General features: G+C 29.7%; 5 protein-coding genes across 7 annotated transcripts in view; 1 reads left to right on the top strand and 4 right to left on the bottom strand.

The window, feature by feature from the left end:
- Positions 1 to 540: 540 nt before the first annotated feature.
- LOC100740236 (outer dense fiber protein 3-like) lies at positions 541 to 3,335 on the bottom strand. The gene is made up of 4 exons (XM_024371228.2): positions 2,709 to 3,335; positions 2,364 to 2,558; positions 1,906 to 2,056; positions 541 to 856 (listed from the first exon to the last, which is right to left on the bottom strand). The coding sequence occupies exons 1-4, from the start codon at positions 2,794 to 2,796 to the stop codon at positions 610 to 612; spliced, it is 681 nt and encodes a 226-aa protein (XP_024226996.1). The 5' UTR covers positions 2,797 to 3,335; the 3' UTR covers positions 541 to 609.
- A 225-nt stretch (positions 3,336 to 3,560) lies between these two features.
- On the bottom strand, positions 3,561 to 5,701 carry LOC100740114 (outer dense fiber protein 3-like). The gene is made up of 4 exons (XM_003493563.4): positions 5,435 to 5,701; positions 4,848 to 5,060; positions 4,289 to 4,493; positions 3,561 to 3,942 (listed from the first exon to the last, which is right to left on the bottom strand). The coding sequence occupies exons 1-4, from the start codon at positions 5,481 to 5,483 to the stop codon at positions 3,684 to 3,686; spliced, it is 726 nt and encodes a 241-aa protein (XP_003493611.1). The 5' UTR covers positions 5,484 to 5,701; the 3' UTR covers positions 3,561 to 3,683.
- Positions 5,702 to 6,112: 411 nt separating this feature from the next.
- On the bottom strand, positions 6,113 to 7,306 carry LOC100740357 (histone deacetylase complex subunit SAP18). Of its 2 annotated transcripts, XM_012391836.3 has the most exons (5): positions 7,102 to 7,306; positions 6,926 to 6,987; positions 6,679 to 6,785; positions 6,355 to 6,549; positions 6,113 to 6,284 (listed from the first exon to the last, which is right to left on the bottom strand). In XM_012391836.3, exons 2-5 carry the CDS (start codon positions 6,974 to 6,976, stop codon positions 6,197 to 6,199), a joined length of 441 nt encoding a protein of 146 aa, XP_012247259.1. In that variant the 5' UTR covers positions 6,977 to 6,987; positions 7,102 to 7,306; the 3' UTR covers positions 6,113 to 6,196. The 2 variants fall into 2 exon arrangements, with proteins under 2 accessions (XP_012247259.1, XP_003493613.1); XM_003493565.4 differs by having other exon boundaries at positions 6,926 to 7,306.
- A 141-nt stretch (positions 7,307 to 7,447) lies between these two features.
- On the bottom strand, positions 7,448 to 9,807 carry LOC100740477 (uncharacterized protein C9orf85 homolog). Its single transcript, XM_033323756.1, has 3 exons — positions 9,720 to 9,807; positions 8,057 to 9,088; positions 7,448 to 7,951 (listed from the first exon to the last, which is right to left on the bottom strand). The coding sequence occupies exons 2-3, from the start codon at positions 8,487 to 8,489 to the stop codon at positions 7,752 to 7,754; spliced, it is 633 nt and encodes a 210-aa protein (XP_033179647.1). The 5' UTR covers positions 8,490 to 9,088; positions 9,720 to 9,807; the 3' UTR covers positions 7,448 to 7,751.
- The window catches only part of LOC100750092 (KICSTOR complex protein SZT2), a 32,544-nt gene continuing 19,162 nt past the window's right edge, over positions 9,117 to 22,498 (top strand). The window contains exons 1-11 of one of the 2 annotated variants that reach the window (XM_003493561.4): positions 9,117 to 9,245; positions 9,990 to 10,229; positions 11,477 to 11,794; positions 14,959 to 15,036; positions 15,425 to 15,830; positions 18,567 to 18,787; positions 19,357 to 19,741; positions 19,858 to 20,107; positions 20,298 to 21,038; positions 21,190 to 21,389; positions 21,723 to 21,886. In XM_003493561.4, the coding sequence (XP_003493609.2) occupies positions 10,206 to 10,229; positions 11,477 to 11,794; positions 14,959 to 15,036; positions 15,425 to 15,830; positions 18,567 to 18,787; positions 19,357 to 19,741; positions 19,858 to 20,107; positions 20,298 to 21,038; positions 21,190 to 21,389; positions 21,723 to 21,886 (2,787 nt within the window). In that variant the 5' untranslated portion in view covers positions 9,117 to 9,245; positions 9,990 to 10,205. Of the gene's footprint in view, positions 9,246 to 9,989; positions 10,230 to 11,476; positions 11,795 to 14,958; positions 15,037 to 15,424; positions 15,831 to 18,566; positions 18,788 to 19,356; positions 19,742 to 19,857; positions 20,108 to 20,297; positions 21,039 to 21,189; positions 21,390 to 21,722; positions 21,887 to 22,498 lie in introns of those variants that run through there. The other variant, XM_033323755.1, reaches the window with a different exon arrangement.

Raw genomic sequence — 22,498 nt, 5'->3', positions numbered from 1 at the left:
ACTCAAAGTGTAAGTATTGAATCCCAACTACTAATCTTTTTCATTTGTGGACCTCTAATTATATAACTTTTTACTTTATAATGAATATGACAAAAAGAAAGATTCGTCAACTAATTCAAGAACCTAATGTTTGGTTGAGTAAAAATGAATAATAAAGTACTTAGATAGGTAGTACTATTATATAACTATAATAAAGGAGTACTCCGATGCTCTAATCTTTCTACATATGGTTCTACATAGTGAAATTTTTAGCTATGTTGTTTTTCTTTATTTTTTCTCATAACCTGACTGATTGAGACCATAGAAAATCTTACCTTCCAATTGATCTATAGTTAAAGATATCTTCTAAATCTCTCAGTCTCTCATGTTCTTTTTATGCTAACTTCTTCTAGAGTCTATTTTTGCTCAATCAAGCAATACATTACGTCTGTGTCGTTCGCTAATTAACGTCTTATCTCTACACATTTGAATTTAATATGTATGAAATATATATTATGTTATAGATATTTTATTATTGCTTTTTGCCGATTTGAAATAAGAAATTCATAGATTCTGTTTTTATATTTTATACGTAAATGTTTACACTTTTTATTTATAGTTGCCAAAATTTTAACATTGATCATCGCATTCAACGATATAAGGAGGAGAACACTCGCTGTGTTTGATTCCAAAAGAAAACATGGGCTGTGGTTTAGGAGGTTTCAGATTGTATTTCGGACCCGGAGAACGGCAAATTATTTTTTCGTCTCTTCTGAAAGTTACGCTATACATTGGAGATCTTTGGGCAACCAATGCATCATTGTAAAGTTTGGGACCTGGTGTAGGATCACGTCTTAAAGCAGGTAAACGTTCTCCTCTAAAAATCATGTAACAAACATTTAATATAATTTAATTTTGATAAGATAAAAGTTAATTAGAACTATTTTTTTAAATACGTAAACTTCCGATAATTGTCAGAAATTTGGAACCAAAGTATTGCAATTATAGAATGTTAAAAACGATTCTATTTTTCAAAACTGAAATGTTAGATGAACTGAATGTAGAAAAAGACAACACGGCTGAAAGAAAAAGAGGGGTCGAGAGTAGAAGCATTCAGAAAACATTGAAGGCTTGCAATAATCTGAGATCTCTAACTCAAAAATCAAAATTTTTTATTTTTGATTTGTGATCAATGAAATAGTATAATGAAACTTTTATCAATATGCTTATTACAACTTTCTATTTAGAATGACTCCAAACACGATATAATTTGGAATATATTTGTTTACTTAATAAATGATAATTTTTCTTTGTATTATAATGTATAAACATAGTGCATTTTTAAAAGTAAACAAATATAAATTAGGCAGATTGTACATATTTCCTTTCGTAAGATTTATGATTGGACTAGACCACGTGTAGCCGAAGAAAATGTTTACGAGAATAGGTAATTCACTCGATGGACGATGGCTGGTTACTCGAAGTCATGCAAATATCGAGTATCATTCAGTTTACATCAAATTTAAATTCAATACAAGTTTAGATCATTGTTGTTAATAGATCTGGCCACCAAATGGGAAAAACAAAACTCCCTTCTGATGTGTATAAGAAAACGTGAAGTTCGAATGCCAAAAACGGTTGCCTAGCTTTCATCATCCTCGGCTGTCAGGAGAGAAAACGCAAACAGATGTACATACTATAAATCGGGCCCTCTTCCTTTCAAGTATCGATCCCAAATGGATTAACGAGTCGAACGAAAAATTATGGTGGAAAAAGATAATACTTTGCTATGTTTATTTTCATTCCCGTCACATCCGGATCCTTATATATTTTAACGGTATTGTGTCGGTATTATATTTGAGCCGTAATAATCTTTATATTGACGAATGTCTCAAGGATTACTGATGCGTAACAAGAAGTACTTACATAAAAAAAGCTGGACCTGGTATAGGAAATTTTACATTATAAGGACCTGGTGAAAAGGAACATTTTCTCTGTTTAGTTCTGGATTTTAGTGTAAAAGATGGACCTTTTGGAGATGGCAATAGATATTTTGGACCAGGCGTACAAGAAGTATCTGCGAAAAAGAGAAAATAAGAATATTATATAATCAATTGATTTGATATTTTGTATTCGAGTCAAATGTCAATAATGTAATAAATGAATATGTAATGTAATGTAATTACGTAGTTAATAAGATAACGGAAATAATAAAATAGTATAACATTTTTAAGATATTGAGGTTGTTTTTATAATAGAAATGTTATAATCAATCCATTAGATATAAGATACTGACTGGAATTAAATACGTATATGTATAATGAACGTGTAATTCACGAAATGATTCGTGCGTAATTCAAAGAATATAAGAATAAGTAGAATACCGAAAGTCTTTCCAACTAATCCAAATGAAAAACCACCGCGTATGGGCTTGTCTAATAAATATTTCGGTCCTGGTCCCTCACATATTCGTAAACTAGGATATTTGTTGCCAAATGTATATGCCGGATTTCGGTACCTCGAAAGGCAATGCTCTTGATAACCCACGAGAGTTTTTAGTGGATATTTTGGACCCGGACCTGAAATATAACATTTTTAAAACTAACTTTACATAAGATTAAATTTAATATACAATATTACATATGTATACATATAAACAATTTATATTTAATATTCGAGAAATGTTTATTCATCTGCGATGTATAATGTAATGACATTTAATTATTTACTTCTAAAACTGCATGTAAGACTCCCTATTTTTTTATGTGATTTAGTTTGTGTTTGTGTATCTGGTTGTGTGCCTGGTTTTGGTGGCATTTTTATACTTTATAATTTACATTTCCACAAAAATTTAAATTAGATAAAAATTTTGGGTGATATTATTTCAGTCTGTTCATTTTAAATATAAACAGTTGCTTAAGAGTTGTGTATGTGTGTTGTGATTAGATCGCAAATTTTTATGCTTTTATGAGAAATTTCAAGGCGCAAAAGTGCACAGAATGCACATAAAATGTAAAAATATGTAAAATATATAAAGTAGAATATGTACCACGGTCGTACGACTGTGGCATGTATGCATACTTACGTACTACGAACCAGGCGCAAAATCAGAGAGCTATAGGAGATTAAAACTTCTGAAATCATTCAAAATCGCCACGTTAGGTGCAAACAGAAGCAAGCATCAATGATTTCATAGAATTCGAATAGAATTGCACTTGATAAATATAAACCTGAACTAAAGGGTAGAATAATAGTTTTGAAAAAGAAAGTTATTAATTCAATCTATTTTCATCAAAATTTGTACACTCTTCAAAAAGATTTGTTATAACAAATTTGTAAATATACATTTGTACATCAAATCTGACAAAGCTACTATCATATTGTATAAAGACTGCAAAATTATGTCTATTAATTCCTACCATTACTCATTTTTACAAAAATTAAATGATTATAAGATAAAATAGATATTGTGTTAATATAGTATAGTGCTTATAATCCAAATCTAGGATATCCTTATTTTAATAATGTAAGATATGATTTTTAATAAGTTGGAAGACTTTCTACATAACTCAACGAAACAATTTGAATTAGCACAATATAAACATTTATTTTAAATATATATATAAAACAAGTTACATTAACTTGACATCACAAGCATGTAAAGTGCTATATACAAAATTATGTTAATTTACAAAATTAACATATCAATCTTCATCCAAGCCTGTGATAGGTAAACCAGCACATTCGCTATGTCTTATACCAAAAGAATACATAGGAGGACGTCTTCCAGTATCATATTGAGGATAATATTGTGGTCCTGGACTTCTATCTATATCTGGTAATCCAGTCCTCCATTTTAAACTGTATGCTGGAGAACTACGTTTTGTAAGATTGGCATCTATATTGCTGTAAGCTGCCGGACCAGGACCAATATCTTCTTCTCTAAGTTTGTGAATCCCAGCACTGTAATAGTAAAATATATTAAAATATTTTATTATAATTATTTTTTGTACCTATAGACAATAGAGCATTGTTATTGTTATTGTTCTATACATTGTTATTGTTCTTTTGTTCACTAAAAGTCTCAAAACATTCACATATTATAAATATCAAAGCATTAAAAATACTTTCACTTATATCTCTGAAATTAAAGCAGCAGAAATTATATAACTTTATGTATATGTGCATATGAAGTTACCTCGGTTGTGAAATAAATAAATTATTAAATTATTAAGATGTAAATTTACTTTTTCAATTCTATAAATCTAAACATAATTATTTAGTCTCAACTTCAAATTTACTTACGTACATAGAAAAAGCACCTTGAGCTGCTTTGTCAGGAATTTTTGGTCCTATAGTAGTTGGTAAAATATATGCACTTGGACCAGGTCCACTGTCATCTAGTTTTGTTCTACTCCTAGATTTAATAGTATAAGCAGGGGCTCTAATATTGTGATTCATTGGGGGACATAACTCTGGATAATGTGCTCCTGGTCCTGGTCCAAAATCACTCACTACATTAAAAAAATGGTTTTTTATAACAGATATTTACTTAAAATACACCAAATTATTTTTTTAAACAATCATTCATCGTTAAAGCTTAAAATAAAATTGGAACTTCAAAGAAAAATTAAATAAAAAGTAACTAAAAATTACAGTGTACAAAATGTGTGGATGTAAAATGTAAAGAAGTCTGTCTAGCTTGAACTACTATATAATAAACTAAATGAATTGGTTTTCACTTTAATTCATGAACTATTATGATTCTTGAATTATTTTTACTTAAAATTTCATGAATGTAACTTTTTATTATTTAATGAAGTATATTATCAATTACTTATTAAATGTTATGATATAAATATAGCTACCTTTGAATGGCTCTCGACCAACTATTGTATATGCGGGAGGATTATCTACTCCATAAATCGTTAATTTTGAAACATTATATTGTGGTCCAGGTCCAATACTTGATACATGAAGTTTCGTTCGAGGTCTTATAGTATATGCTGGACCTCTTGGCCGAGATAGACAGTGACCCTCATATCCAACTAAGGTTTGCAGTTTATATATAGGAGCAGGACCTACACAAACACACATAAATATGTATTTTTATTATGTATAAAATTGGCAATGAGTAAATGTTTGAAAATTAATAAAGAATATTTTAAATATCTGTTATAATTTTTTGATAGTATGAATTATTTGGTAAATAAAATAATGGCTGTAATAATTATCATTATAATATTAATTTCATTAATAAGAAATAACTTTGTTTGTCAATATAACATAATAACATACATTAATAAACAAAGTAAAATGTGTTAAAATCATTAACATAAGTTATAGTTATAAATAAATATCTGTTACAAAAAATATGAGAATTAAAATTTTATTTTATTGACATAAATATTAATGAAATACTATATCTTTATATCAAAATTCTATAAAATCTTACCTTTTATCATACAACTCAACAACTTTGGTTTATTTTCCTTATCCTCCATCTTTTATAATAAAGAACGTACAAAAAAATAATTAAAAAATTACAACATAATACAATACGAAAATGAAAACTATTAATAATCTGAAATTTGAATAAAATTGACATAAGAACCACATTCAGAGCATTTATACTATTCAATTAAACATTATTATTATGAATTGTAATAAAGGAATTTCTTGCATATATATACTAAACTTTATAAAAACTAAATAATAAAGTAAATGCATATTAATAAACATTCTATATTTTTTATTTACTTATGCAATGATGAATCCCATAACATGCCTTCAAATAACTTATAAATTACTTGTTTTCTTATCAAGATATGTTGGTCATCTTGAGTGTTTTAAGAAGAATATTTAACATTTCTATCGAATTTGGATGAAACATCCAATTTTACATAAAATGTATTATACGAAATAAGGTCCAAAATCAATAGTTACTGAGATAGTCTCAAATTAATAATTGAAAGAAATTGCATCATTGGACAGTAAAAAATCCTCATTGACTTCGTGAATTTCCACCACCACCAATGTAATCTGAACATTTGATGTGGAATAATCAATCACCAGATCATGACTTTCATGAAATGGGAAAAGTAAATGATATATTTATATAATGATATCATAGTTTCAGTATTATATATTCTTTATTAATAGAAAACTAATAAATTGTTAACATAAGTTCCAGTAAATAAAATCTTTGTTACTTAAATTAGTATTGACGTAGTGCGCCACGTCTAATTGCTGGTTGTCGATTTGGTGGTGTTATTGATATATCTAAATAATCACCAATTGTAAATCTGGAATTATAAAAATAAGTAAAATTATTCTGTTTATTTTAAAATTAACTTTAATTATAAAAAAGCATACCGTGCTTGAGCAAGTGTTTTATTATCATCTGCACCCTTTTGTCCTGAACAAGTAACACCGATTTCTCTCATGCGATATCCAGAATTTCGTAATTCTGGTGTTACTAATGAAAAATCAAAGTATGTTCCTTTACTTCTAGCATCTGGATTTACTTCTTTAACTAAACCTGTAATCTCGCGTAAGGTTGCGTCCATCCTGGTTACATTGAATTAGTTTAAAAAGATTAGATTTGATATTTCTAACCTTGATATGTCTAATCTTTTTACAAGTTATAATATATGAATGTATGTGTAATTTTAAATATTTGTAATAAAAATATTTTACCATGTATATATTTGTAATTCATTTGAGGGAACATTTCCCCTGCTATATTCCATTATATTGTGATGTCTTCCTGTATTACAAAATACCCGGAGTAAAAGTGGACATGTCTGAAAGTTAAATATTATAAAAATTTATTAGGTAGAAAATAAATATTTGTTCCAAAAGATATTAAATATATGAGTAATTGTTTCATTTGGAAGAGTTAATTTTCAATCGATATTTCTTAAAAGTTTTTGATGTTACGTACTTTTTCTCTGTCTATGGGTTTTTCCGGTAATTGTTTTTCATCTACTACCATGGACTCTATTGCTGAGGTCATATTTATAATTATTATAAAAATTTAAGAATTGAAATATGATTAATGATAATTATGTTTATATTATCGTGAAGAAACAATAGACCGAAATTCAATACCACATCATCCTTTCTTGACGTATGTACACAAATGTTCTAACTACCGTTTACATGTATGTTACGCTATCGTGTGAAATTGGTTTCACATGTAGCGATATCGATATGCGAAATTTGAAATTGTTTGTTGTACATACATGGAAGGAAATATTGCTTTTTTAGAATGACTTGATCTAATCAATCAATTTACTATACAACTAACAATAGACTATCCATTTCCAGACCCGGTTAGATTATCTTTTCATTTCTTTAACTTGTATGGAATGACCATTTGAGGTCACATATGCACATATTTAATGTAATATCCGAGAAGAGAATTAGGAAAGCATATTTTTCATAAACCAGTCGTGAAAGGGGCTGCATTCAAAATCATTATGGTAAATTTATTTCCAGCTACAGAATAAGAGATATGTAAAGTAATTAAAAAATATCTTATCTCCATTCTGTGGATTATATATTATTAAAGGAAGCAAAAGGAAAAGAGAGTTATACAGAATGTTGCAAGGAAATGACAACAATAATAATAGTAATCATACTGTCAAATTGTTTAAAATGTCAAAATTTAATATCAGTTGCAAATATATAGCGCATTTTTATGATAATTATTATTGAATTCATTACTTCCTTTTTTTTTGATATACTAAAAACTACATTTTACTTTGCTATATAGACAAATCTGAATCAGTATCATTAACAATATCCAAGCCATTATCATCATCTTTAATCATTAATGATTTTAATTTTAATAACAAATTTTCTTTAGATAATATTTCTTTTTTGATACAATTATCTTTTGGTTCCTTTTCTTCATTTGTAGCTTCTTCCCTGTTTTCCTTGATACATTTATTTTTGTTACTTGTAGCTAAAACAAAGTATATGATTTGAAATTTAATTTTATACAGGTATACAATATTATATAAAATTAATTTTTATGTAATTATATATATAATAATATTAATTAAAATACCATTTTTATTCATGTAACGTATGAATGTTCTACGTTTTCTTTCAGATAATCCTTTGAGCAGATTCTGTAATTCCATATCTAATTTATTAGTTTCTTCTATACCAGGTTCTTCTTTAACAATGTTACTTTTATTGCCACATTTCGGACAAACTTTATATTGTATAGCACAAGGTATGCAGATGTTGTGGTAAGCATGTTTTATTGTTTTCTGTTCGCATTTGATACATTTTGCAGCTGCTTTTAATGGTTTATATTTTTTGTATTTAATTTTCCACTCAATTATCTGTTTACACCTTTCACATACATGTACAACTTGAATGCTATTAATATATTTTGTTTTATTTGATGTGTCATGTAAATCGTTTTTGAAAACAGTTTGATTCTGATACTTTTGTGGTCTTGATCGGTTAGCATTTCCTCTTTGTGTGCTCATATTTTTACTTATATATAAACAATTACAACATTTTTATACAATATAGCAATTTATTAAAATATTTTTCAGGTTCTTTGTAATACTATAATTCTTTTACAATATTAATTATAAAGAATGTAAATGTTTTAATTTTTGTATTGCTATTGCATTATAATGTCAATGTTTCAGTCATATAATTGGTATTAATTCAATTACAATTATTTATATATAAATTTCTATAATATAAAACTACTTTAAAATTTCTTTTAGGACTGAACTTCGTTTTAGTAAACGTAATATTATTAACTTTTTTATTTAGTCTTGTAGTCATTGACGTGTAGAATTCGAAAATGCAAGTTTTAAGATGCTGAATCCATTGGTTCCAAAGTTACGCGTACGTAAAGTCGAGCACGTTTAGCGTATTTGACAGGTTAATTTGACGCCATTGACTTCATGATTCATCCAATGAATGGAGATGCTGATTATAGACAGAAGCACGTGGGTAGTGGCCATTTTGTAGCGGGACTTTGAATCGTGAGTATTGGGTTAGATTTGTGTTATTGTTATACTTTACTCTTTGGCCATTGCGAAGATTGCGTCCACTAAGTTGAAATCCACACCTTTTAATTTAATATAACCATGCCAGATTGTTTACAATTACATATCTGCATGCTTTAAAATCGATTGTGTTGTCATCTAATAGTAACGTATAGAAATATTCATCTGTGGTGATTGTTGGTGATAGGGTGATTATAGTGGGTTACAATATGATAGTAGGTTAGTTCATTCTGTATTATCTTTCATTCCTTTCTAACCTAAAAGTAGCATGATGGGTTATACGAGATATACACACATACTATTATATCTAAAGCATTAACTTTCGATTTACAGTCTGCTATGTTATTTTATATACATATTTGTATACTACATAATTATTAAATATTTCATTTAAAAATATATTCAAAACATAAACTTTCACTTTTATTTGCAGTCTTATTTAAGATTTTATGACGTCTTACATCTTTATCTTTAGTTTTCATAAAAGATTATTTTATTAACGTCATGCAAATTAGAGTAGACTAAAAATATTAAATCATAGTTGATGATTTAATCTTTTATTGACATATTTATGATGTTATACTATTCATTATTTACAAGTTATAGATAATTTTGTAAATAAATCTGGAATAATTGTATTTTTTATACCATTGAATCTTTGCATAGAGTTTAATCAACATAGTTTATATGCACCTTGTTATTTATAAGCAATTTGGTCACAATTCTGTCAATATTGCAGTATGATATAGCGTATTTTTAAAGATGATACATTATATGTTTTTGATTCGTGTAATATTATCTAATTTTAAACAGTTATTTCAATTCTAATTACATAGGATATTCATAGTGATATTCACTGACATGGAACCAATAATACATAAAGTAATAATATTGTGAGTTTAATCGTAGTTCAATATAATATAACTTTATGTTGATATTATACTGATTTATTTAATTTTTGAGGTTGTATTTGTTATTTTAAACATATAAACGAACATACAAATCAATGATTAGTAATGTAACCTTTGAACAGTTGTGAAAACAGTGGAAATTGTGATAATAGTGCATTAGTGTATTTGATCTTGTGAACATGAATTCTGTGTTACTCATTAGTGGAAGTTATGGAGAAATTTATTTTTTCTACTAATAATGATTGATATGCAGTGAATAAAAATAAACATGATGCCTTCTATAAAAAATGAGGTAATTATGAAAATTTTATATTAAATATTGTCATGATACATAGTACCTTTCCCCATATAGCTTATTATTTTGTATGTTTGATGATTTATGATTAAAAGAAGTATAACTTTTAAACTTATATAAGTTTACACAAACATCAAATTCTACATAGTTAAACAAATAAATTATATGTATAGTATAATATGTATTATATAATATTAATTAAATATTAATTGAAAATAATATTTTATTAATATGTACCAATATTCAATATCTGCTATACTTTCATTTTCTTGAAAATGCAATTTTCGGATTAAAACTGAATAAATTAAAAAAGATTAGTTAAAATGTGTACTTTAATTAATACGAAAAGAATTTCTTATATATTGTTTGATCTATAATCAGCAAAGATGATATTAAGAATAAAAGGATTTATTTATGTAAAATCAAAAATATATACTATCCAAATCAAAATGTTATTGATTACAAATAGATTTAAAGATAACAATTTCAAATTTGATAGTAAAGATGTTAGTTACTTACAAAAAAATATGTATAACATATAAATTATTTATATGTGTGAAACAAAATTAAGAAATACTTTTTTGAGAGCTAGTGGTGGAAGAAATTTTAAAAGTATTGATTTCTTAAAAACGATTTTTACATATTTTTGTAGATGTAAGGAAAACATGTACCTATGATTTGTTGTTAAGAAGTTGTCATAAATTAAACATGCTGTCATGTCTTAAATAAAAGTTGTTAGGTTTGATAATATTTGTCCGAATATTGAAAAATTAATCTGCAATCCCATTTAAAAAAATTGGGGTAGCATTCTCTTTATTCTTAAGAAACTCACTCCCACAATATCTTACATATAACGTCTTACATCTTAAAATGTTAGGTTTTCTACACCATTTAATACTTGAAAATTTCAAGTTTACGTCTGTAATAGCTTCTAAAAAAACAGCTTGTTACACTTTATCTTCTCTACCCTGTATAATAATAAAGAATATATAATATCATGTTTAATTTATTTAATAGTATGTAATATTATGTATGTTCAATATTATGTAATATTGTTTGCTTATTTAATTAGAAAATTTTAATTTATTTAATTAATAATAACCATTAATCGACTTCGTCTGTTGTTGATAATTGACCATGAATCTGTTGTGTAAGATGGGTTCCACATCATCAAATATATTAATGTAATCTTATTATTTGATAAAATTGATATTATATTGTACAAAGGAAATATTATATTACAGGAAAAAGTTATTTTGGAAGCAGATACTGTTTTTTTGTTAATGAAAAAAGGATTTCCTATATCTCGAAATGTAAGAGCTCAATGGATGTTAGAACATTTAGATACTGTGATAAGTATCCAATGTTCAAGTTTTAAAACGAGGGAAGCAGCAGAACTAGAAATTGTATCAGTGTTACCGAAAAATAAATCTGGATCATGGTCCCCTGAAACATGTCATCAGTATCTTTACAAAGTAACTTCTACAACTTCAGTAATATTTCTGGCGCATAAGTACAGGATGGTTTTTAATTTGGACTTAAGTCCATCACTCGCAACTGTGGTAAGTATGTAGTTCTAAATTCAGTAAAATAATTAAGATAAAGAATCAAGTATTATATTTTTCTATATTTTTACTAACAATAAAAGATTATAACTTGGACGTGAATTTATGCAATTAAATTGGTGTTAAAGAGTAAATTGTAAGAGTAGAGTTTCTATACACATTTACAAACACACTAATTATTAAAGTTTCTTAATGATTTTATTTAGCGACATGGTTAGTCGGTTGTTAATAATATATTAACATCTTTACTCATCCCTTTTTTCTCTGCCACAACATCTTTCTTTTTAATATTAATAAGTAAATTTAATAACGTTACTCGTATATCTATATCGTATATTCGTAATATATACGATTCAGTTTAGAAACTAATTTAACATATAAAATTAATAATAGGAGCTCATATAGAGTGTTAATGAATGTGTGGTCACTTTTGAAGGATCAGGAACAAAGGAAAGTTGATATCCAAAAATATCGGTTGAAGATTATTTTTTCAAGTTGTAAATAATTCAATTTTCGCTAGGAATCCCTTCTCAAACACAACTCGTCTTACGCTGTTATACAAATTCTGCGAACTTATCACAGTGTCATTTACCTAGCAGAGAGTTGCGGAACGAAAAACTTCCAAAACTGTATATTCTTTTAGATATGCTATTGATTATATCGAAGTGTAAATGCAATGCAATATATAAAGATAGGTGTATTGTTATAAAAAAACATTTTATTGTGCAAAGTAATAAAATTTGATGTTTAATAAAGTTTACATACTGTGGGAAATTCGGTGTTGTACGATGATTGTTTAAAATAGGTAAATTGCTGCATTATAGTCGATCTCTCTACTCACTGATAGGGATTAGCTGTGTACATAGATCAATGATACTGTGGAGCATCTGACAAACATTTCTTTCTCGGCCACACTCAATATTTCTTATTTTGATCTTTACACGAATAAAACCTGGTTGACGCTATATATCATACGAATAGTACTTGAATAATATAAAATAATACTAAAAGTACTTAATACTAAACCTATCGACACTTTATGTATACCTACTCCTACCGTGTGCGGTCAAAATGACCGGTGATTAAAGAAGTAACAATTTTTATGATTTAACTTAGATAATTGTTAATTTATAACTAAATGTATATAAAATGATGAACTTTCATAAAATTTCGTCCAAATTTACTTTTGTTTAATTTCAATTATAGATTTAAATAGAATTACACTTTTATTTATATAGAGATATATCTTATTCAACTTTTGCAAATTGCAACTGCATTTTTTACAAATTATCTTATTATCAAATGTACATTTGCCGCATAAATATTTTCCGCATCTTAAACAAATTTTCATAATTTTGTAACCTTTACAATTTTTTACTTGACAAGTTTTTTGTAGCGATGAATCTGAAGTTGTTGATAGTTTTATTGCATGGTTTTTTTCTCGCGATTCTTTATATAAAAGTAATGTATGCACCAGGTTTATAGCAATTTTGTGAAATATCAATGTAAAATGTAAATGTAAATTGGCCCCATACTGTAGATACCATTGCAAATTTATTGGTTCGTAAACGTTGGCTTCTTTCGCTCTTCTTATCAAATCGTATAAACCTCATAATTTCAGCAAAGTCATTCCTGCCCATTATTTGTGAAAAAACTGCAGGTCTCCAAATTTTATTCCACAAATATGAGACATCTAAATTTTTTATATAGCAGAGCAATAAATGCATGTAGTTTTGTTGCATCTAGCTCCCTCTTAGTCCCAAATACTCTTAATTCTTCTTCTTCTGTACATTTTATTATATGATCCCTTATAAGGTGATCAATGATAAAATGCCGTCTTTACTTGTCCTTTCATAATATGCCGTTTAGCATATCCCTAAAAATATTATGGACTGATATCGTGCCAGGTTTGGGACTTGTATCTATTTCTCTCCAAACTGTCCTATCGGGTCCAGTTTTGATACGTTGGTTCTCTACATCAGTCTCACTCTTTGTTGTCAACGATAATTTCTTTCCTTTTTGCCCTGGACTTATTTATAATATTCAACTCTGATTCGGTTGTAAATAGCTTTTCATGTGTTTCCATGCCTTTTTCAGTTGCTGAAGTTTCTTGTTCATCGCACACTGAACAGTTTTCTATGTCCGTATTTTTTTTTTTTATAATTTTTTTAAATCTTGACATTTCTAGGGTAAATATTTATCACAGAATAATACCATGTACGGAATACAAAATTATTGTCAAATTTGATATGCTTTACGCAAAACGCTCTGCGATGCTTTCTGTCTGAGTTTTAGAGATAACAATTAGATGTCGACTAATTGACTAACAAACTGAGATGTATTCTAGTCGAAAGCACAATAGCAAATAAGAATATGGCCTGTGACGGCGATATTTATATAAAAATATTGATGAGTATTGGCCGTTCTCCACCAATGGTTACTCCAAGATGGAGTTGTGAAAGCTTTCCCAGTGTTTTATCGCAATGAGCAATAACTCTAAGAAACTTCTCGACTTTTAAAATGTTTGTAACAATGGACTGTGAAAAATGCTAAATTTTACGGCGGTTCCTTAGGATTATTATGGGCCTGAGTTGGTATGTCTTGATAGTTGGTGGCCATCTTGATCGAGGGATGGATCATGCTTTATGACAAGATTACGGGTGTAACAGCTGTTATTATTTGTTATTACTAATTTTGTTTGTCATTTGACCATGAGATAGTCTTTTAAGAATAACGAAAATATTTTGTCGGATGGTCAAAGTGACCGCTCACGGTAGGCAAGGCAGAGTACAAATTTTTCCCAGAAAATAAAGGAGCAAATTAAAAGTAAATACCGAAAAATATATTGTATGTATGTTTTAGGAAAAGTCAGAAATTATGAAGCGATATAATAAAGTTTAAATATGGTTAACTTTGTGTAGAAGTTCGAGAGCGGTCAATTTGACCGCCGCTGGTAGGTTTAGTGTTAAATATTTGCTACTTAACCGATGATCACAAGGGATAGTTGTAATTCCATTTTCAATTCGATCATATGCTGACACTATATATATCTAAAAAAAAAACGTATATGTATTATGACATGTAAAAATTCTTAAATTAAAAATATATTTATTAAAATATAATGTAAAAAGTCTTTTCTCGTATATTTATTGTTATTATAGGATATACAACATGGTGAAATAGTCATAGATGAAGTATATATGGCTACTAAACATTTCTTGGAAAGCATTATTAGACCTGTAAGTAATAATTTATTATTTCAAACTCATATAATATCGCGAAATATGTACTACTTATATCGTGCAGTGAATCCAAACTTTCGACCAACAATAGATATACCTTACGCGTAATAGTTATCAACCAAATTTAAAAAATGCGTATAAGAGTATACATGTTTAAAACAACTTATGGTCAAACCGAGTTTTGATCGAACCTCAAAATTTTTATATAGAATCTCTTTAAGAACAATTGTCATAATTTATATATTATGTATTTAATGTACTTTGTGTCATTTTTCCGTTGAAACTATCTCACAAAAGGTATACCTATAATTTAAAAAATTAAGAACAAATGAATGTTCTATATGAATATAAAATTATTGCACAAACGAGTTTAATATTGTTGTAGTTTACAATACCAGGAAGTAAAAGAATAATGCAACCAGAGATTTATGTAACCATAATAGCCCATACACCCTTTTTTACAAGCCCTGCGCAGCAAGTGTTAGTACAAGGTTGGCTTGTAACTTTGGATAACGTTAAACAGCTTACAAATTTCATAGAAAACCAACTTCATATATTAGAAGAGAAAGTGGCATGTGTTACCGCTGTAGCTAGTCAACAATTGGAAAATTTAAAAGCTGAAAACGAACGTTTAGTCGGAGGTCTTTTTGAAGAGAACAATACTTGTCTAAATAAAAATAATAATACTTGTGTTACTAATACTTCAATAATTTCCCCGGAATCAAGCTTTATCAATATGTTGAGATATGGAATGTTAGCACTTACTCTGCTACCGGAACATAGTTGTGCACGTAAGTATTATGAATATACATATGTATTAACACATATTGGAATAGGGAAAAAGAATATATGTGTAAACAGAAATATAAATATATATTTTATTTATTTTATTTATTAAACTTAGTTCCTGCCTTTCGGCTTTGGACGACTTCCGGTTTACATACTTTTTTACATTACTACTTAAGTCACCTTACAGTACACTTATGCTACCTTGTAATGCGACATATGTTATATTGCACTTTGTTATTTTGCCCTAACCCTTCTGCCTGTCGTTCTTTGGCCTTTGATTCTAGCTGTATTCTCTTCTCTTCTCCATTATCTCTTTCAGCACTGCTAGCCCCTCTCCTGTCTCCTTTAGTGTCTCTTCCAGTGCCTTTGATCCCCCTGTTACCTCAAATTCTTCCAGGATATGTCTCATATCTTCCTCTCCTTTATTGCACAGCCTGCACCTTTTTTCTTCCTCCTCTTTCCAGTGTTCCCTTGCCTTAGCTACGTTGCCGCATCTAAATCTGGCGAGCGTGCTTCTCTCCTTCCATTTCATCTTCCCTTCTAGGTACTTTGGAGTTTCTTCTCTTGCTATATTCCTGTAATACCTATTATACCTCGATTCTCTTATCCTTTTCTCTCTCTCCTTTGTTTCCTTCTTCCTTCTTCCTTCCACGATTTGGTCTGCTGTTAGCCGTTCTTGTCCGTTTTCTGCTTCCACCTGTGCCCTTCCCTCTCTTGCTTCCTCTAACCTCTTCTTTCTTTCTCTTGCTCTTTTCCCCTCTTGGCCTTTGTCCCAATTTCTCTCTCTCTCTTTTATATATTCCTTTACTAGTTCCTTCTTCGATACTAGTGCTTTCTCCTCATACCTTGCAGCTCTTTTCAGTGCTTTTTCTCCTACTTCTGTTATCTTGCTCTCTTCTATTAAGTGTGGTTCGGCGTTGTTATGTCTAGGCCCAGGATCCACTTTGTGTATCTTCTTTTTACTTTGTCCAGTCTTTTCTCTTCGTTCTATCCCCATACTTTCGCACCAAATAGCGCCACACTCTCCGCCAGCGCTCTGAACATCTCCATCCTTCTCTTGAAATCCGACCTGAAGGCCCTTTCTCCTATGCTCCATGTCTTTTTCATCGCTACTGTTGCTCTCTTCTTTCTGCCTTGTGTGTGTTTTTCGTCCCCGCCATTTTTCTGCAGAATGTATCCCAAGTATCTTGTCTCCTCCACTTCTTCTATTTCTTGTCCGCCCCATCTCCACGTCCTTTGTCTCCTCCTGTTCTTTCTCCTTTCTTTGTTCTTTCTCCTTTCGAATGCTATTATTTTTGTCTTCTCTGTGTTCAGCTCTAGCTCTGCGTTCTTCAGAAATGCTTCGAATCTCTTCATCATTTCCTTTAGTTCCTCTTCCGTGTCCGCTATCAGAACGATGTCGTCTGCGTATGAGAGTGACCACGCTTTCCTATTTCTTACCACTATGCCTCCTGCTTGTCCTTTTCTTAACTCCTCTTCTAGCCCTGCCACATATACATTGAATAATGTCGGGTTCAACGGGCACCCTTGCCTCACTCCCTTCACTGTCCAGAACTCTCTTGTCTCTTGGTTTCCTATCCTCACGATGTTCCTTGTGTCTTCATATATTTCTTTTACTCTCCTGGTCAGCTTCTCATTGATCCCCATTTTCCTCATTCTTTCCACCAACTTTCCCCTGTCTACCCTGTCGAACGCCGCTTTCAGGTCCGCGAAGCACGCGAACAGCTTCCCTTTTCCTCTGCTTACTTGCTTGTCCAGTATGTGTTTCAGCACATACACCGCATCCATCGCTCCTCTTCCTCTCCTGAACCCGAACTGACTCTCTCCTAGTTTGTTTTCGGTCTCCGCGTTCAGCCTCTCGTCCAGAATCCCTGCGTAGAAATATAAATATATAAAAGAAATATGATTCTTGTATTTATAGAAATGTAGGATATTTTTTGAATTCTTATTTTGGTAAACGATACTACCATTGAATTTCATAATATTATGTACGTTGCTTTTGTCAATCAAATTACAGACTATATGACATACTACTATGTGCATTGTTTTTTTTAATGTTCTATAAAGAACAATAATAAAAATAAAAATATGAGGTAATTCATTTAAATCCATCCAGATGTATCCGCGTAAATTTTCCGAGTAATTTTCTGAATTGATCCAATTAATTCATAGATTGATCAGGGGTGGACGACGTAGTACAGTGATTTAGATAATATTGTAGAATATTTAAATAACTTGGAGAATATATTGCTCAAAATAGTTCATGATTTTTCAAATACGTTCTTATCCAAATATCTATTTGTCCACACATACGTAATTGTCCATCTGTTCGTTTGGCCCTCGATTCAAAAAGAGTAAGATTACGATATATCAATTGCTATTAAACTAGAAATTTTATACACAGAAAAGTTGTTTAACATATTTAAGTTCGTAACATTACAATATGTATATTTGTAGTTAATTCCCAATTAACACTAACGCTAACTTAGTATTTTTCATCTGATACAACAAAAATATTGCCCTGGGTCAGAAATAATAGCTATTTGCTATTGTTTTTGACAACAGTTACAAATAATTTTTTGGTGCAAAGATTCATTATGACTATTTTGTTAATTCTGAAGTATAAAATATTACTTTAAATATTGTGACACTGCTTCTGAATTCGTAATAATATCGTAATATAATAATAAAAAGATTTTTATTACTAAAATTAATTAGAATGGTACTGAATTTTTTAGATATGATAATTGTGTCGGATGGTATAGTAGGAAATACCGATGTTCATGTCTTAGATTCTGTTATACAACAGTTACGTGCAACAACAATTGCATGCAGTTTTCTACATGTTGGAAGTACATATCATCCACATTCTGCTGATGGTTTAGTCCCCTATCAAGATTTATTACATTTCATTGCAAGAGCTACATTGGGTACTTACATGTCTTTTATTCCATATCGTGTATGTAATATTTCATTACGTTATTTTTATATTTAAATATTAAAGATATTAAATATTGCATTATTATTAATCTCTTTCATAGAAGTAAAAATTACTAAATTTTCTTTACTTCTTATTCGAAATTGTTAATGGTATATTGTTATTATGTATTATATATTATCTATGTACTTGCAAATATTTCCTGATCTATCTTGATAAAAAGTAATGGTTTAACTTGACAATTTTATACATATTAATTTTCAACACATACAATATATCTTACTTCTTTACACCTACAATTCGAAACGTTCGTTCAGGTTCAGATGAAAAAATCTATATATCCTAGATTTTGTAGTTGAAATATTTGAATACATATCGGGACAATTTTACACAATGTGTGTATTTTAAATAAAAATGTGCTCTATTATTGAACTTGCGAGCTTTTGAAGAATATTTTGTTATAATTTTACAGATAACACATATGTATGTGTGCATATTTATATTTAATTTATAGTAATTAAGGACACATACGCATTTATATGTACATATAATATATAATACATATTTTATAAATTAATTAACTTTTACAGGTAGATTTAAACGAAACCGAAATGAATGTTTATCACAAAAACTTTTTATGTTGGCAATTATATCGTGAAGTATGTTGTAACATTGTACCAGATTATTCAAATTGGCATTCTAAGAATTTATTATTTTATGAAGAAAAATCGACACAACTTTTACAAAAGAAACAAATTGAAGATAAAGTGACATGTACATTAAGTAGTTTATTGTGTTGTCGTCTCCGCGAGGGATATTTAATAAAACGTGCCAATGTGAGAGACGAAGTACTTGAAATTTGCTTTGTATTATTGTGGAAGTCTAGTGTTTTATTAGAATATGTAGTAACATGTCCTTGGTTAACAAAATCATTATCTACATCTAATACAATACAGTACACAATTACTACAGAAGGTAAATTAAAATAAAATATATTAATATTATTTTAAGACTTCTTGATCGTTTTCAAATATTCTACAAAACCAACTAAAAGTAAGACATTCTTTGTGTTAAAAGCAAATTTATTACAGCTCCTTATGAATTTTTACACGATATCACTTGTTTATCGAAAAAGCCATTGAAATCGCAATATCGACAAAGTGTTGTCAATCGATTTTGGGCAACTTTAACATCTTTAACGGAAGGTGACAGTATGCTTGCACACTTTAGTTGGAGTCCTGATTTTGGTTGGACTTGGTATAGTGTACCAGATACAATCAGAAGCGGCATGCCAGTTTTTTATTTATCGGCCTATCCTTCACCTAGTACGGTGCAACTTAGGTATGTTTGTGAATTGAATTTTGTATCTATGACTTTTAAGCGTAATTTTATGAGTGATTAAATAAATAAATTTTAATAACTAAATAGATAAACACACGAATATTTGGCATTATTAAACTATAATACAATTTGAGTAAACGGAAGCTAAGTTCATTTAAGAAATTTATGCACGGAATATACTTATTTTTAGCGATGCTGCATGCCCACAATTCGGACAAATTTGGCAACCTGTAGTGTCTTTAAATCCTTTACAGTGGGCTCGTTGGATGCACACACAAAGAGTAACGTTAATTTTATCACACGATAGACCGTTGCCAAGGCATTTACATCAAGCAAATCAAAGTGGTCGTTTTCAATGTGTTCAAAGCCGTCAGGCAGCTGCTGTCCTTTATGCCATGTTAAAGAATTGGGCAACTTTCGTTCTCGTCGAAAATCATACATATGTACAATTTATTTATCGAGAAGCGGATAAACCCCCAGTTTCATTCTCGCTGATTCGTATTAATTGTAAAGCTCTCTGTGTCATTCTTAATATCGCATTCGCAGCTGGAACAGAAGGAGTTGTTCGACATAATGTTGTCGTCGATCTTTTAGATCGATTGTCTAAACTTACTTTACCAAATAGACCTACGGAGCAAAAAGAAATACCTTCTTGCACTATTGTCCATAAATCTTTAGAGAAGATATTAATTAGATACGAGAGAATGCCAACTGATTTGAGTTTAATTGTATTCCCCGATGCGGCTCAGACTATTTCAACGAGATTTACACCAATGTTAGGTGGAACTTTGACGACTAGTTTGTCTAGATACTTATACCATAATCGATGGCTTTGGCATGTAAAACGGCCATTCGTACAAACCATTCCTGGAATTGTATTACCACGATTGAATATAACTGCGATCGCAAGGATTCTTTCCACAATTACAAAGTAAGTACTTTATATTAATACTTCTTTTTGCTATTCTATATAACAACGTATGTTATTTTGTTTTAAAGAAGTTTTACATTAACGTTATTGTTTCATTGTCAATTACACCAGTAAAGAAATAATTTAGAATATTATATATTTTTATTCGTAGAATGCGTTTGGCTGAGGGTTTCAGTTTCACATATTCAGCGGCGGGTATCATAAACATGGTTCTTGAAGTACAAATGCAAGGAGTTGGTGAAAATGATACATCATACCCGTGTATTATTCAATATATTTTATTTCCACCACATATTATGTCAAACACAACATTAGAACGCGATAGTGCATCGGAAGAAGATACTGACGAAGGTAAAGATATTGATGTTTGTAGAAATAATTATTATATTACATTATATTATTTTATAATATAAAGAGAATACTTGTGAATAAGTAGTATATAAACAAAAAAGCAGTAACATTCCGTGTAAAACATTCTTTGTAAGATAGTTTTCTTCTACATTTACAAATACATTTTGTGCAAAAATAATCGATATACAGCAGATTGTTTCTCCATAAGCTTTTGAAATCTGTGCATTTTCGAAGCTTTATTATTTATCAGTATATCGATCACGAATGAAAATGCGTATATATAGTTATTAGATAAAAAATATTTCTTTGACAATAAATTTGTATACATTTTAGGTACTGCAGATGGCGAAATAAGTGTAGAAGATGCTGAGAGTTCTGGAGATTTTCAAATTATTTCTGAGATTTGGATTGAACCACAGTGTGGCTTTTCTCAATTACCTGTACAATCTACAGCAACATACATGCATCTTTTGCAATATCATGAGATTCCAGATGCAGTGAGTATATGTACTTTATTATGTATAATTAATCTAAGCACCTGACATCTTTGTCTCGAATAAGCCTAAAACTTTGGGCTGAGATCACCCGACTTTTTCAAACTTCGAATATTTACTGAAGTATGTATATGTTCTCGAATAGCTAAGCTAAGGTGAGTTTCTTTCTTATCTCTCTGTGTTTACAAATTGAAAAGTGGAGCTTACAGACGCATCGCTTTACGAACATACGAATATGATATAATCATGTTCGTACATAAACTTCACTCAACCTTTCTCTTTCTTCTACATGGGTGAAATCTTCATAGACAGTAGTGCCGGTTTCGTATCTGCTAAAATCTTTACTAATCCTGCCGGATTAGGTCTTTTATCCACTTGCGACTAGTAGCACGCAGCTACAAAATCCATTATCGTATATGGCAGAATATCCAATTGCGTTGCCGCGATTACGAGTTACGCGCGACTGCGAAGTCAAGGCTCACCGTGACAGATCAGTTGCATATGACTACAAAGTATATGGAATATATACGCGCTGTGCCCACGTGTATGACTTTCCGTCGCAACTGAACGTTGTTTTACTGCTAGAATGTGCGAAATTCTTCTGAGGACGTGTTA

This window comes from Bombus impatiens, unplaced genomic scaffold (genome assembly GCF_000188095.3).
Source record: "Bombus impatiens unplaced genomic scaffold, BIMP_2.2 scf_1268, whole genome shotgun sequence".
Lineage (NCBI taxonomy): Eukaryota > Metazoa > Arthropoda > Insecta > Hymenoptera > Apidae > Bombus > Bombus impatiens.
Note: the sequence above shows the minus strand (reverse complement) of the source record. Positions and strands in the feature narration are given on the sequence as shown.

Coding starts and splice junctions, on each gene's coding strand:
- LOC100740477 (XM_033323756.1), bottom strand. CDS start 8,489: ATGAGCACACAAAGAGGAAATGCTAACCGATCAAGACCACAAAAGTAT. Junction 7,952..8,056: donor ACGTTACATGAATAAAAATG/GTATTTTAATTA, acceptor ACTTTGTTTTAG/CTACAAGTAACAAAAATAAA.
- LOC100740357 (XM_003493565.4), bottom strand. CDS start 6,997: ATGACCTCAGCAATAGAGTCCATGGTAGTAGATGAAAAACAATTACCG. Junction 6,786..6,925: donor AACCCATAGACAGAGAAAAA/GTACGTAACATC, acceptor TTTAACTTTCAG/ACATGTCCACTTTTACTCCG. Junction 6,550..6,678: donor GAATTACAAATATATACATG/GTAAAATATTTT, acceptor CAATGTAACCAG/GATGGACGCAACCTTACGCG.
- LOC100740236 (XM_024371228.2), bottom strand. CDS start 2,796: ATGCCACCAAAACCAGGCACACAACCAGATACACAAACACAAACTAAA. Junction 2,559..2,708: donor TCTTACATGCAGTTTTAGAA/GTAAATAATTAA, acceptor GTTATATTTCAG/GTCCGGGTCCAAAATATCCA. Junction 2,057..2,363: donor ATTAGTTGGAAAGACTTTCG/GTATTCTACTTA, acceptor TCTTTTTCGCAG/ATACTTCTTGTACGCCTGGT.
- LOC100740114 (XM_003493563.4), bottom strand. CDS start 5,483: ATGGAGGATAAGGAAAATAAACCAAAGTTGTTGAGTTGTATGATAAAA. Junction 4,494..4,847: donor TGGTCGAGAGCCATTCAAAG/GTAGCTATATTT, acceptor TTTTTAATGTAG/TGAGTGATTTTGGACCAGGA. Junction 3,943..4,288: donor GCTCAAGGTGCTTTTTCTAT/GTACGTAAGTAA, acceptor TTACTATTACAG/TGCTGGGATTCACAAACTTA.